This window comes from Chelmon rostratus, chromosome 10, assembly GCF_017976325.1.
Source record: "Chelmon rostratus isolate fCheRos1 chromosome 10, fCheRos1.pri, whole genome shotgun sequence".
NCBI classification, from domain to species: domain Eukaryota; kingdom Metazoa; phylum Chordata; class Actinopteri; order Chaetodontiformes; family Chaetodontidae; genus Chelmon; species Chelmon rostratus.
Window position 1 is genome coordinate 7,075,128 of NC_055667.1, and position 14,678 is coordinate 7,089,805.

Here is a 14,678-nt window from a genome sequence, read left to right on the forward strand (position 1 = left end):
ACAGCCTTCTGGGAGTCTTTCCACAAGATTTTGGCACCTGGCTCCAGGGATTTGCTCCCATCCAGCAAACAAGAGCATTAGAGAGATCTACCACTGATGCTGATGGCTCTGTGTGGGCCAACGCAGTTCCTCCACACCAAACCCACACGCTGACATTGTCATGTTGAAAGAGAAACTGTTGCCACAAAGTTGGAAGCACATTATAGTCTGAAAAATCATCAGATGCTGCAGCATTAAGAGCTCCCTTAACTGCAACTGAGGGGCCCAGCCTGAACCACAGGGCAAGCATTGCCCCTTCATGCCCTGCACATGTCATTTTTTACAGCTTCAAATATATGTGTCATTCTACTATTAATCAATATTTTGCTCCTACTGGCAATTTATTGTATGTTAAGTGCAATGCATTGCCACATCCAGTGCACAGTCAAGGCTGTTCATCCAAGAAGGGAGTGGATTCCAGCACAAGATAGAAGGATGAAGGAAATGAAAGACTCTAAAAGAGTAATAAACAGATTAATAATGTGGAAGGTTCCAGCAGCCAGCCTCGCCTCTCTCAATTAGTGCTAAATCAGCAGCGGTTATTAGCCTGCCCCTAATTGAATGTGATAGGGAGCTGTGCTAATGCAATCCTCCAGGTGTAATTGGTGTCAGAGGGAGAGCTCCATCTACTGCTAGCCCTGCCTGTCTACGAGGCCTCGAGATTGCCTCCTCATTCGTTTCGCGCCCTGATGTGACATCAGTCAGTACTGTGAACATGTCTCATCCTGCCTTGCTGTTTCTTCAAGGAAAAACTTTGCCTCCAGAAGCAGGTGATCCTTCAAGAGATGATCCAAGCCAATGCTCCGACTAATAAGGAGACCCAAAGGCTGTCTGAGCCTTTTGGATATCTCAGCGCCGTCTTTCAGGGAGAAAATACAGACATCATGTGCCTGATTCAGTCTTGACGTGCGGTGGAAAGTAGCATATTAATAAGCAGATATGAACAAAGTGATAAATACAGAAAAGTGAGACTTTTCTCACTCATTTCTTTCAGTTTTCCAGCACCGGCTGCTCAGAAGCATCCCCAAAAGATGTGAAAAGAAGTGCTGGCACCATGCTTCCCCGTAAGGATGGCGATGGCCAGTATCTGGCTTTCGCGAGATATAGCAAATGGAATTCAGGCCAAGGAGTTCAATGATTGTCTCATCAGACCAGAGAATCTTCCCTTCATGCTTTCAGAGTTATTTAAATGTTGTCTGGCAAACTGCAGCCAGGCTGTCGCGTGGCCTTTCCTCAAGAGTCGCTTCAGTTCTGACCGCTCTCTCATATGAAAGTCCTGGTGATGGAGGGCTGCAGAGATGGTTGTCCTTCTGGCAGCCTCCTCTATTTTTGCAGAGAATTTCTGAAGCTCTTTGTGTTCAGTTATTTAGTTTCGAGTTTAGAAAGAGTGGTTTAGGGTGGTTCCAAATTTCTTCAGTGATGGAGCCCACGGTGCTCCTGGGAACTTTCAGCGCTTTTAGCTCCTTTTTTCCCCCTCAGATCTGCGCCTCAGTAGAATTCTATCTGCGGAGAGTTTTTTGAATTTCATGGCTTGGTTTTTAGCTCTCACATGCATGTGAACCGTGACACCTTCTAATAGACGAGTGTGAGCCTCTTGAAAGTATTTCAAATCAATTGAATCTGCCTGAGGTGGACTTCAATAAAGTTTTACACCCATTCTACACTTGGTATGGAAACTTTGCATCCGTGCACTCCCTCTATCTGCTGCACTGCATCATTAAGCACTGCGGCAGCTGTCAGCAACACAGCTTGTCAAGAGTGAGATAAAGAAAAGATAACTTAATTTTTCTATTAATGTTTTTCACATTATGAATGCTAAAACACTGTGGATATATATATTTGAAACTAGCATGTTAGCATTGTCTTCATGCCATGATAACATTATCTTGCTTTAGTTTTGACCACCAAAGCGCATAAAAATTAATGTTTTGCATATAGTGATGTGCTTTTTTCTGAACATGTACAGCAAAAAGATGAACTATGCACAGCTAAGGATGTGTAGTCAGGCAGGCACTGACTCCTTTGCCACTTTATGTCCATTTGAGCGGTTTCAAGGATCATCAAGCAGTAAGTGCGATCAGTTGGAAAGGCGCTGCACAGATTACAGATTAATGACATACATTAAATTTGATCCATTTTCAGTCTACCACACACCAAAATATGAAAAGTGTAAAATAGACTTCATAGTATCCAGGTTTAGTGTATTTATTAGAGCTGACTTGCCACCCAAGCCATTTAAAAACACCTGAAACACACACACACACACACACACACACACACACACACACTAAGCCTTCTTCGTTATCTCCATCTAGATGAAGCTTGTGCCAACTGCTCTTTCGGGGCAATCTGCGACGCCCAGAGCGGGCTATGTGTGTGTGCGTTGGAGTGTGTGGAGTCCCACCAGCCTGTGTGCGGCAGCGACGGCACCACCTACGACAGCGAGTGTGAGCTGCACGTGCGGGCCTGCACAGAACAGATGGACCTCCGAGTGGTCAGCCAGGGAGAGTGCAGTAAGTAATGCATGCATTTCTGCAGCGTGTGTGCAGTGGGTCGTACCTTTTTCTGAATCCCCACGTCAAATGGAGATTATTAATGATGTGCATGAATCCTGGGTGATCAGAGAAAGAAGAAAAGTTCTTTTTCTCCTGCTCTAAATTAAATGTGGATATAAAAAGTATAGCCCAAGAGGAACCTCATATAGCTGCAAGCAGGCATTTCATATTCTAACAGGCTTGGAGTGGAATTAAGGATACTCAGATCGGGAATCAGGGAACATGTATATGTCAGTTTTAAGAGAGGGATTTATTACAAGAGGAAGTGGTTTGCATGGCATCAGGAAAGCACCAGAGAAATCTCATTTAAATATCTGTTGCTGGGATGCATTTCAAGGAGTGGTGTGAACGAAATCTGTCGAAAACAGCTCCATGAATATTTCCTTTCTTTGCACTGACCCGTCCTGCTCTGACCGCTCCCTCTGCTGTGTGTGTAATTCAGAAACATGTGGCAGCACTGTTTGTGCCTGGGGTGCGCGGTGCGTCCAGAATAAGTGCGAATGCCCGCAGTGCTCGGGCGAGGCCCTCTCCGCGGTGTGTGGAAGCGATGGCACCACCTACAACAACGAGTGTGAACTCCGCATGTCCTCCTGCATGCAGAAGAGGAGAATTGATGTGGCCAAGCCCGGCAGCTGTGATGAAGGTAGGAAATGGACTCTGAAATGGTGTAATTATGCTAACCAATCGGCCAGTGAAATGGTGTAATTACCTTTATCAGCTGACCTGTGGTACAGTATTCAGTCATCTGTGGGTTTTCATAATGGATGCACCAGCAGCATGCCAACAGGCCAACAAAGCAAAAGATGAAGTGAAAGTCATACTGCGTGTCCGTCAACAAACCTGTCACAGGAACACAAATGACTTCTGGGTGACTGAGCTCAGGTCAGCTGTACATTTCAGAAACAATATCTTCATGCTCTGGTTGTTTTCTGTGCTCATCTCTTTATTTACCTGAACTGCAGATCGACCCGCACTCATTTTATAGACCACCGCTCCACCTGGCTAAATCTTTACGAAGACAAGCGTGTGGAAATCTCTTCTATCATATCTTCTCATAGCCTCCCTGTTTTCTGATCTGCTTCGTTTCTTATTTGCTGCAGGCGCTGCTTCTTGTTTATGGATCTTGTCCCATTTTTGCTTGTTGTCTTGTCTCAATAAATAATAATAATAATAATAATAAATTCATTATTTTTGCTACTTTGCAGTTCTTTCAGTCGGTGTTAAGCCACTGCAAATGAAACTCAAAGCAAAGCCGTCCAGCAGCTTATAAGGTGTACAACGTCCTTGTCCTCCAAGCAGGCTTTTAATGTAAAATGTGTGGAGGAGGTGCTGCGTTTCATTGATATTAGCTTATCACCGGGCGCAAGAATAGCAAAGTGTAATGATATTAGTGAATGAGAACAATATTTCTGTTAAAAAGGGAAACCCAGCAGACCAGTGGGGATCATGTGAACACATTCATGAATTCACCGTATTCACTAGGCTTTTATTAGGGACGGGGTATTATTTGTTTTTATTGGAGAATTCATGGTATGCGTCTTATCAAGCCCTTCTATCCAATTATGCTTTTAAGTGTGTGACCGAAGGCACTTACTGTGAGTATCCCTGATTTCTACGCCTGTAGCTCTGTGGTTCCTCCACATTCGGAATAAATGAGCTCTAATTCACCGTGCAAATCATATCTTGATCAGCGCTGACAGACCGAGGCAGGATATCACAGTCCCTCGCTCGGCCTGTCTTGGGGACAACTCTGGAGGGAGCAGCACGCCAACCTCTGGTTGTCATGCAGACGATGCCGTTCCCCCTGGGCTGTTGGGTCGTCACAGGGAACATAGTCATCCTCTGACAAGGTGTGAAGGGGAGCAGATTACACCTGCCAGCAGGAGGGATGGCTGGAGAGGAGAAAAGAGGGGGTAGATGGAGGACAGAGCAAATAGAGATGAGAGCATTCTTCTTCCATTTTGATTGCTAGCCAGGGGTGATTCTTCCTTTTCTTTTTTTTCCCCCCTCTTTTTTTCTTCCTATCATTGTCTACCGTATTGGCCCTGGGCCTGTGAGGCGAATCGTGCCGCCGAAGCGTCTTGTGGTCGATTTAACATCGTTTCATTGACTGAGACGAGTGACCTTTTTTGTATGTGGAGCATGAAGAAATGTGAAACTCTGTGCCCGCGATGCACACTCACTGTCACCGCACACACACACACATCCAGGCGCTCTGTCCCCTGTCTGTTGGTTGTCTGGTACCAGGCAAAACTGCTCTCCTCTACCTCCCAAAGGGCATTGCTTTGCCTAGTTGCTTTGTTTTCTATTTGATTGTCTCTCTCATACTTTCTCTGAACATCCTCCTTTTTTCATCAGTTGCTCATTTTGATTCAGAGAGAGCCATCAGCTTTACACAATAGGGTCTCTTTTTTTTGTCTCGCTCCCCGTCGTTCTCTGCCATCCCACCCACTCACGTCTCTCTCCATTTTGCACTCTTCACCGTCAAAATTGTGCCTCTCGACAAAAGGGCCACCGATGCTTTCAGAGATAGGCGTGGAGATGGGATCGTCTGCAATCGATAAATTTCACCCCAGGGGCGACCACGAGTCTTTCCTGTCTTTTTCTGCAGCCTCTGTCCCCCCTCAAGTCTGACCCACACCCTCCACAGAAAGTCTCATGTCACTGTAAACTAAACCAAGTTGCTGTTTCTCCTATTGAAATATCTGTGTGGCTGTGGGATCTTTGGCTACATACTGTAGAAAGGATTAATGTTGATATATACACTCCCATCTAGATGTATGGGTGTTAGGTTTTGGCAAAATTAGGAGTATATATTGTGTAATACAGCTCCCTGTCACAAAATATAAGACCAAAGACTGTATTTTCTGGCTCTATTGTAGACAGCAGCAAAGCTCTACATCACCGGTGTGCACAACCCCCCACTCCATACTTCATATCTAAGATAAGCCCGGAGAAGAAGCGAACATGTGATTTATTCGCTTACGTAGACCCGACTTAAAAATCATCCTCATTAGTCTTGTTGGGGGGAGGGGGCGCAGAGCATAAAAATGGAAGTTGTTTTCTTCCGCCTTTTGTTTAACAGTAATGAAAAATGACAGTGCTCCCACTGTTGGCCATACAGGGAAATTTATCACCTGTTTAATTTCACACTCGGGTAGGCCTGGCCTCAGCTCCTTTTCTCGACACTGACAAAGTGGCGACTGAGAGCAGTGCATCACCTACGGGGGCCCAGGCCCTTTCTAATTGAATAGACACTTAATAAACAAGATTATGAGCGCAGGATCACGCGTTGACACACCCTGCGCCTCTTGTTGCACGGATCAGATCGAGAAAGCTGCAAAAGACATGAAAGGGCATGAAAAAAAAAAGAAGCAGAGTGGGCGGCTGGTTCGGAGAAGAGCTCATGGGAGTGAGGTCAGCGGATTTTTCCCCCGTGGTGCATCCATCACGGGGCTTGCAACCTTCTGTCGAGGCAACAAAACTTCTTTTCTTCTTCTGCCATCTCCAAACACCCCGTCCCTTCTCCCCACTGGGCGTGACGCTCCATCCCTCTCTATCTCGTGGAACTTCAGTTGGACTAACACGCTGTCACGTCCGTCAAGAGCGGGCCGCACCGGGGACTGATGGATGGAGCGAAGGCAAATGCAAATCGCACCACGGCGCATCCTTCGGCAGAGGCCATTGTCATTTTCGATCTGTGGCGTGTGTCACGGCAGAGGGAGAGGGAGGATTTGTTTTCGCGTGATAGATGTCCAAGCTGACATTCACACAAGTCTTGATATCGGGGGTGGTTTCATAATAATATCGGCCTGGTCCTGGAGCCACAGATGTTGACACGAATAATCTGATTGGCCAAATGTCTTCGGGCTGCATCTCAATCCATCACACACATTTTTCTCCCCTCTGTCCTCTACTCTTTACCCTTACTCTCCTCTTTCCTTCCTCTGTCCCTGTTTGCTTTCACACACCCTTCTAGACAGCTTTGACAACAGCATCCTCTCCATCACTTCTTCTATTGTCAAAACCCTGTCCTGTCAAATCCTTTTCTTTTTTTTCCCCCTCTCTGTCTTTCTTGGACATTATTCTTACGCTGTTCATTTCCTTTCTTCTCTCCGCTGCTGAATTCTGCTTTCTTAATGGAGCTCCCTTGGCTAAATAGACTCTGGCTTCTAACATGATTGAGTAAAAAGGAACGGATGGGCAATGCAGAGAGAATAGCTGATGCAGCCGTCTTAGCTGGGGATGTATTAATTGAAAGGTTCATAGGCAGCGCGCATGGCGGGCACATCAAAGAGCAACAGCTAATTAGGACCCCCCTTCGCCCTTCACTTTTATTTATTCCATTCTAATGTCTTACCTCTTTTATTTATTTATCTTGTCTCTATAAGGGGTCTTGAGCAGAATATGAATTGGCTACCCCCATATTTCCCTTTAACTGTGTCTTGCTGAGCTGGCGTACAGTACACAGACACAGGTGGCCAACCGCCAGCGCCGCAGCTCTTATCATTTCTCTTTCTGATCCGTCCTGGTATCAGCTGACTTCTCGTTTTCAGCAGACATCTGAAGCCCAAGACCTGCGATAATGCCACTGACAGTTGAAAGCCATTAGCCAGTGCATTAGCCCCGTCACAAAATGTTATGTTTAACTGGCGCTGTGGCTCAGAATCGATAAGGAGCTACAGCTGCAAATTCAAGCAAAAAGGATTAGGGTCTAAGGTTCTGCTGGTTTGAAATGGAGACAAAGCGAGTCCTTAACTAGTCCTGATGTTTGTGGAGGATGCGGCCTCTGAAACTCCACACAAAGCTCCTGCCCCACTGCTGCATGCACTGCTAATGAAGTGGAGGCCCCTCCACTCAACTGACCACTCAAAGCTGTCACAGCCCATTGCCGATGACCCATATCAAAGAACATCCAAGGCTTTGTCTGCCCCTGCCCCTCCCCTGCGCCGTGACCTGCTCCATAATCTACTTAAGAAGATGGGTTATGCTAAGTGGCACTTCCATCACTACAACATTGATTTCACCATTAGAGGTGGCACATCAATACAGAGAGTTGAATGAGCCCTGAAAGTAGACAGCAAGAGGAAGAACCGCCTTTATTACCTGATGTTTTTTTGAGCCTTTCAGCTGCGCTCGGAGCTTTTAGTTGGACTGGATTCCTTTTCTGAATAACAAATTTGTTTCAAATGAACTTTCTGCCAGCCCACAGGGTGCCTCTCTCTCTGTCTGACATTCTCTCCATCTTTCGTGCTGACTGCTTTCATTCGCTGCCTTCACACACATTCACCTAATCTCCCTCAGGACTTCCACTGTAGGTGAAATTTGCAACTTCAAAAGCAGGATCCTCCCCCTCTCTCTGCCTGAACTGCAACAGCCCCCGATTTGTTTTTCATAAATGCATCTCCAAACTGTCCTGCTGGATGTGTTTTCCCCCCCTTTCATGTCTGCCTTTAAAACCTTGGATTCCATGCCTTGTGCTAATGTTTGCACAACAGTTCAACAGTGTCAGCACTTTTGTGAACCCACTACTCCTGGACAGTGATTATTGGACTTTGTCTGGCCTTGCTTCCTCTTTCAGCAGGAACATAAGGTCAACTTGACCATCTCTCTCTCTCTCTCTCTCTCTCTCTCTCTCTCTCTCTCTCTCTCTCTCTCTCTCTCTCTCTCCAGTCCAGAGAAGTGCACTTTTAAAACAAATAAGAGGCCTTCCAGGGTCACAGTTAAAGAGCTGCTGGGACAACTTTCTTTAAAGTCTCAGACGATAATTAGATTTTACAGAACACTTTGCAATTAGCTGTATTCTCATATCAGGAAGCAGGCACCCATAAAGCAGGCCTTGCCACCAATTCTCTGTGCACTCTTGGAGGCCAGAGTTAATAATTCCCTCCCCTTTTTGTCTCTGATTTAATTGAAATGAAAAGGATGCCTTGCTGGTGGTGCCGAGATGTTGTGTCTAATTTATTTAGTCAATCTCTTGCCCTAACTACAGTTGGGCATTATCTTGTACGACCAGCTGCGCCTTTGGTTTCTTATTCCCAACACCAGCATGAGGGAAATGTACATTATCCAAAGTTTGTGACGTTCAGAATATAGAAATGTTGCCTTAACTTCAAGAGAAATGAAAGTAGGACACTGTTTCCACATGATGCACTGATAAAGTAGCATTTCCCTTGTGTGTTTTATATGTTTTATGGATGCTATAGTGTATTTCTTGTGTGTGTTTTCTGCAGACTGTGGTTCAGGAGGTTCTGGCTCAGGCGTGGAGAGCTGCGAACAGGACCGCTGTCGCATGTTCGGAGGCTCGTGGGACGAGGATGCAGAGGATGACCGTTGTATCTGTGACTTCACCTGCCAAAGTGTGCCTCACAACCCGGTACGACTGCCTTCAAAACCACTCTGCAAAAACAATTGATGCAATTTGCGTCAAAAACCTTTTACTCTGGTTCATAACTCAGACAAATTGGAGCAGACAAACATCAGACACGCACTGCTGTTGACTCACTCTTCCCTGTGATGGCTTTATTTCCACAGTTCATCAGGGATGAAGGCAGATGAGTTTAGAAATAATTCAAAAGCACTGCTTATAGCTTTTCAAGTATCAAAGGCAATCCACGCAATAGTTGTCTGTATATTTATGGTTATAAACAGGTGCTGCTTTTCTTGAAAATTTGCCAAAAGGTTAAAATATCTGATATTAAAAAAAAGGAAATACAAAAACAGGGTTTGGACAAGATTATACTTCGTGTTTACATCACCCAAAGCATTATGAGGACCCTGGTGGCAAAATCTCATCGCAGACTGAAGTAAGAAAATGCAAAACATTATCATTATTTTTTATCAGTACTAAGACTCATAATGTGTTTAAAATGTGTGCGCATACAGGCAAAAAATCCAAACAGTTTCAAATCGCTTTTTTTCTTTGTTTGTTTTCATGAAAACTTTCCTAGGATGTATATTGTACAACTGCCATTTGATGGCACTTCTGAGTAGTGTAACATATTCTGAATAACATTGAAGGGCATGTGAAGGCTAACAACAGAAAAAAAAACTAAAACAAAACAATGGTCCACCAACTTGTTTTTCCCAAGGCTCTCAAACGCGTCTTTCAGTCTTCATCAGTTTATTTAGTTGTCATGGATGTGGCTTATCAGCACACGACCCAAAAATCAAACTTCAGTCCCATGGCAACCCAGGTGAAAAAATACTCTATTTACATTATACTTTTTTTTTATTTTTTAAAGAATGTACTCAGTAGACTTTGTGCTGTTTTTGTGACCTCCATTTATACTCTAGTCAGCATTGATTATACTTGAAGTGTAAATAGTTGCTGAATTGACACAACTTTTTACAAACTTTGAGTGTGCTGAAGTACACCAGAGAAATTGAAAGTACACTGAAATTAAGCATACTAACAGGATAATACAAGAGTTTTTGTAATTACAACTTATTACTAAAATTTATTTGTCATTTAGTACACTTTTGAAAAGTACACTTAAGTACAATTTTTGATATACTTAGTATTACAGTAGTAGTATAGTATATACTTAGTATATTTATTTTAATACATTTAAGCAGAAATTAATGACATCTATTCAGAAGTACACTGTTGAAAGTATGTGTCAAACCTATTTTAAATTAAGCACAAAAAGTAAAAGTGTACTTGTAATAACTATAACCTATACTTAAGTTATATTTCCAATTAACTATAGCATGCTGCTTTTTGACCTGGGAACAGGTAGTGGTCGTGATAACTTTGCTTATAAGGCTGAAGATCCGTTCTTAGTTCTGCTGACAGCTGAGCCATATCAGTCACAACTGAGCAAACAATGAGCTGAAACCAAACTATGAGACGCGAGATGTGACTGAAAACTCTTGAATGAGCCAGTAAGAGGACTACTTAATGACTGTTTCCATGAGCTCTCACATGTCGTACAGCCTCACTAAAACATGCACTGACTACGCCATAAGCCTGTTAATACAAGGGAGCGAAAAGAGCCTTTGGTCAAACCAGCTACTGTGTAATACTCAACATTCTGTGATTCTGTTGTAGGTTTGTGGCTCGGACGGAAAAAACTACAGCAATGAGTGCGAGCTGAAGAAGGCCAGATGTGAGAAACAAGAGCACTTGTTGCTTCAGAATCAGGGGCCCTGTGCAGGTCGGTACATTACACCACTCAGAGCTAATGAGCACCCTCACCAAGACTCATTGTCGCTGACATCCCATTTCTCCACTCATTCCATCCATTGATGGCGTAGTAATAGTCTGTAGCTGGAATATGACTCTGACTGCTGTTGTCTCTCGGCTGTGTGCCCGCTGTAGCCATGAGCAAAAGAAGTGAAGAGGGTCAAGGTTAAATGTGATGCGTGTGTTCGTGTCATTTGTTCGGGGAAGGTTGACTGAACGCACTTGCGGCTTTTCAGCAAAGCTCTCCTTCATGTGTGGAGCCCGACCGGTCCTCAGGGTCTGGCTAGTGTGCAGAGTTACAGATCTTTCTCACGGCCGCATGTATGGACAGAGCTGATAGCAATGATGGTTCACTTTCACTGCCCTGACAATTTAAACCATTACACTTGGGCTCACAGTTTGCCTCTTATCCCTCAGGATGCCACTCTGCCCCGCTCACCTTCATACAAAACCCCCTCTCTTTGCATGTAAATGAATGGCATTTATCAGATCAGTGGCTAAGTAGCAAAGGTTAGCCGCCTTCCTCTCCATGGCTATGTTAAATGAAGAGCTTTTGCTCTGATGCTAGCACAGGCCGGGGAGCAGAGCAAAAGGCACTTAAGGGATTTCGTGTGATCATTTCAGCCTGTTTGATTCCCCATGGGTCTAAAATAGAGGAGGATGGAGAGCTGAAGAGGGAGCGAGAAAGAGGGAGCTGCCAGTGTTTTCACACACATCCCTGCAGATTCTTCTCCTTCCTAAGCTGGCCTCCTTGGGCACTGACTGTCACGCTTCTCTACCATCCGTGGATAATCAATCCTTTTTTGAAGAGCCCTCTATGGGTGCGAGAGCTCTGGGCTCTCCTCTCCTATTGGCAAGTGGAAAAACGCAGATCTTGGGGAATTTCACTGCCCTCCACATTAGCTATGTGAGGAGAAACTTCATTTGACCTCAACTCCAGAAACTTATCAAAGCACGCAACCTCACACTGACGAAGCATGAAAGCAACCTTGTGTTTTACAGGTTCTGATTGTGAAAAAAAAAAAAAAAACTTTACCTCTTTTGCATACCTTCAACAGTGTCATCTGGTGCATGCACATTTGTAAAGTTTCCCTCTCATAGCATTTCAAACCATCCTTTATAGCTTCCTGCAAACTCAAATCTGGGTCAGGGATTTCAGTGAAATCCAAAGAAAAACATATTGGTTAACTAGACAAGCAAACATGTGCAGATGTGCCCTTGCAGGAATATAAAAGACGAGCGACAGTAAACGCAGCGGAGAAAGCACAGCAGCGGACCTTGAAAATGTAAGGTAATAGTGCACGTCACAGTGAGCTGCGTTGTGCTGGACAATGGCCACTGAAGAGGAAAAACCCTTGAAGGGTGGAAGAACATATGAAATTAAAAGTTCTCCTTGTCCTAATAGGCTCAGTGCAGATAGCTGAATGGAGCGCCGGAAAGTGGCAAGCTAAATGAACTGTGTCCAAAGCCCATCTCTGGAGTGGGAAAGCACTGGAAAAAGAGCGAGCCGAGTCATCACCATTAGGCTGAGGCTCATATCCACACCAGTAACAGTGTGATTTATGGCCCCCGTATCTCCAGCCTCCAAACTCCAAACGAGCAACACAAGAAAAAGAGATCGGGAGGCGAATAGAGAGCGACGGAGAAAGCGAACGAAGGCAAAGACTTCTGCTTTGTGTCTCTACAACTTTTCACTCTAAAGCCTGGGGAGAATTTCAGCAATGATATTTTTGCCTCAGCCATTAGACAAACCCCCCTTCCCCTCCCGCTGTATGTTTTATTGTTCTCTTCCAATTTCTGGAGAAGCGGATTTGGGAACATGTTTGTTTTTTTTCATTTTGTTGAATATAGTTCTTTATTCAGCGCTGTCACACTAGTTTGAAGGCTGGCGCCTCCTTAGACAAAGGAGCTCTCCACACACTGTGCGCAGGCAGAAACTGCTTGGCACATTCCTTCACATTACGCAGCAGGCTCTCTTTTTACTTTTTTTCTTATTATTATTTGGGAAGGTTGTAGGGCAGCAGCGCAATTCCGTAATATTAGACAAGAACAAATGAAGAGAACATGCCTCCTAGTAGGTGGTAAATGTCAGCTGCTGCACATTCACCAGCGACGCCATTGTTTGTTTTCACTGGAGGTAATAGCATCATTTTCCCCCTGATTTTGAGCCATTGTGGAGAAAGTAGCAAATAGAATTGTTATCTTGAAGCCGGCTGCCAGCCTCTCCACCTCTGCCCCTCAAGCCGTTCTTATTGTTGGCAAAAAGTTCCATGTGGCTTGGAGATTGTGTTGTCTAATTCCCCATCCCCGCCAACGTAATCACTCAAATGTTGGTGTTCTTCTCTCTCTCCTTGTGCCATCTCTCATCTCCCCTCCCCTTTTTTTCCTACCTCATCAGCGATTTCAGCCACATCCCTGCCGGAGCTGACAGCCCCCCAGCACTGCAGTCTGTCTGTGTACGGCTGCTGCCACGACAACGTGACGGCCGCCTTAGGAGTCGGACTGGCTGGATGTCCCAGTGAGTTCCCCTTTGCTTCCCGCCGTCACCCTTCACCTTTGATGTGTCCTGAGTTTGTTGTGAGCAAAAAAAAAAAAAAAAAAAGTTGTAGATCGGGCTGTTTCAGCATGTGGGGCTTATTGTCCTTGACTGCAGTTACAATACCAAAGTTGCAGAGCTGAAAACGTTTCATCTCAATCCAAGGAATAATTATGATAATGTTGCACCGTATCAACAGAAAAATCTCTTCATCTGATGATTTTGACGGACGATAGCACAGAAACGGGGGAGAAAATGCTGCATCAAGCTGTAAGCTAAGGGATACTGTATGGATGGAGAAAATGCAGACTTAGAACTGGGATATGCAGAGATTTAGCAAAGGGGAAACTCACCTAAGCACACTTTATCCACCTTTTTATTTGTGGGAATAGGGCTTACCCAACATTTGAGCCTAGCATAAATCCTTAAGACAGACCATCCTTCGTAGTAAGCAGTCTTCAACTGCTGTTCTTGTAAGTTATGTGATGACGGGGTTTTTCAAAGTTAGGAAAACATTTCACGTGAGTTAAAAGTCACATCCGTGTTGCCCTGTTCTCCTCAGGTACCTGTCAGTGCAACGTCTACGGCTCCTACAAGGGGACGTGTGACCCGGCCACCGGCCAGTGCTCCTGCAAGCCGGGCGTTGGGGGGCAGAAGTGCGACCGCTGCGAGCCGGGCTTCTGGAACTTCCGCGGCATTGTGACGGAGAACATGAGCGGCTGCACGCGTAAGGAATCGCGTCTTTGTGTCTGCGCTAACTGAGCAAACGTACCGTTAGACCTGACTTCAGCAGTCGGAGCAGTCATTTCACACTTCACACTTCATCCTTACACGTGCTCTTTCTCCTTGGGCTCAGTTCACCCAAATTACACAAACGCATTTTCTCGCTTCCCTCAGGTGGTGTCTAGGCGTGCAGAGGGTGTTCGGTTTGGAGATATCTGTCTCGGAGATTTCTGCTGTGACCTCAATAGTCAGGTCAATTTTATTCATGAAGCTGTAGTAGAATTACAATATGGAGAACCTGAATAGTCAATAAAGTACAAAGACATGGAATACTTTTATAGTATAAATGTAAAAAGGTAAAGAGTTTCACTTTAAAATGATGTGGTTCCAGTGGAGGTGAATGGATGGAGTTGGTTGGTCATAACTTCAAAACAGTATAGCATTTTACACTTTAAATTAATAAAAGTGTCACTCTAAATAACCCATAGACCTCTCTGTGGACCGATTTTATGGCAACTACTTTCTGAAGAAATAAATTAGTCCCTTTTAAAACAGGATAGCGTTAAATTATTAAACCTTTTTCTTTTTTTTTCATCGAAACAACATTCCGCGCTGTATTGGAATGGAGCCAAAAACC

General features: G+C 44.6%; 1 protein-coding gene across 1 annotated transcript in view; it reads left to right on the forward strand.

Annotated features, from left to right (window-relative positions):
* Positions 1-14,678, forward strand: part of agrn (agrin) — a 235,932-nt gene that overhangs the window by 173,228 nt on the left and 48,026 nt on the right. The window contains exons 9-14 of the mRNA XM_041945446.1: positions 2,355-2,552; positions 3,037-3,237; positions 8,828-8,970; positions 10,648-10,753; positions 13,181-13,300; positions 13,881-14,045. Coding sequence (XP_041801380.1) covers positions 2,355-2,552; positions 3,037-3,237; positions 8,828-8,970; positions 10,648-10,753; positions 13,181-13,300; positions 13,881-14,045 — 933 coding nt within the window. The remainder of the gene's footprint in view (positions 1-2,354; positions 2,553-3,036; positions 3,238-8,827; positions 8,971-10,647; positions 10,754-13,180; positions 13,301-13,880; positions 14,046-14,678) is intronic.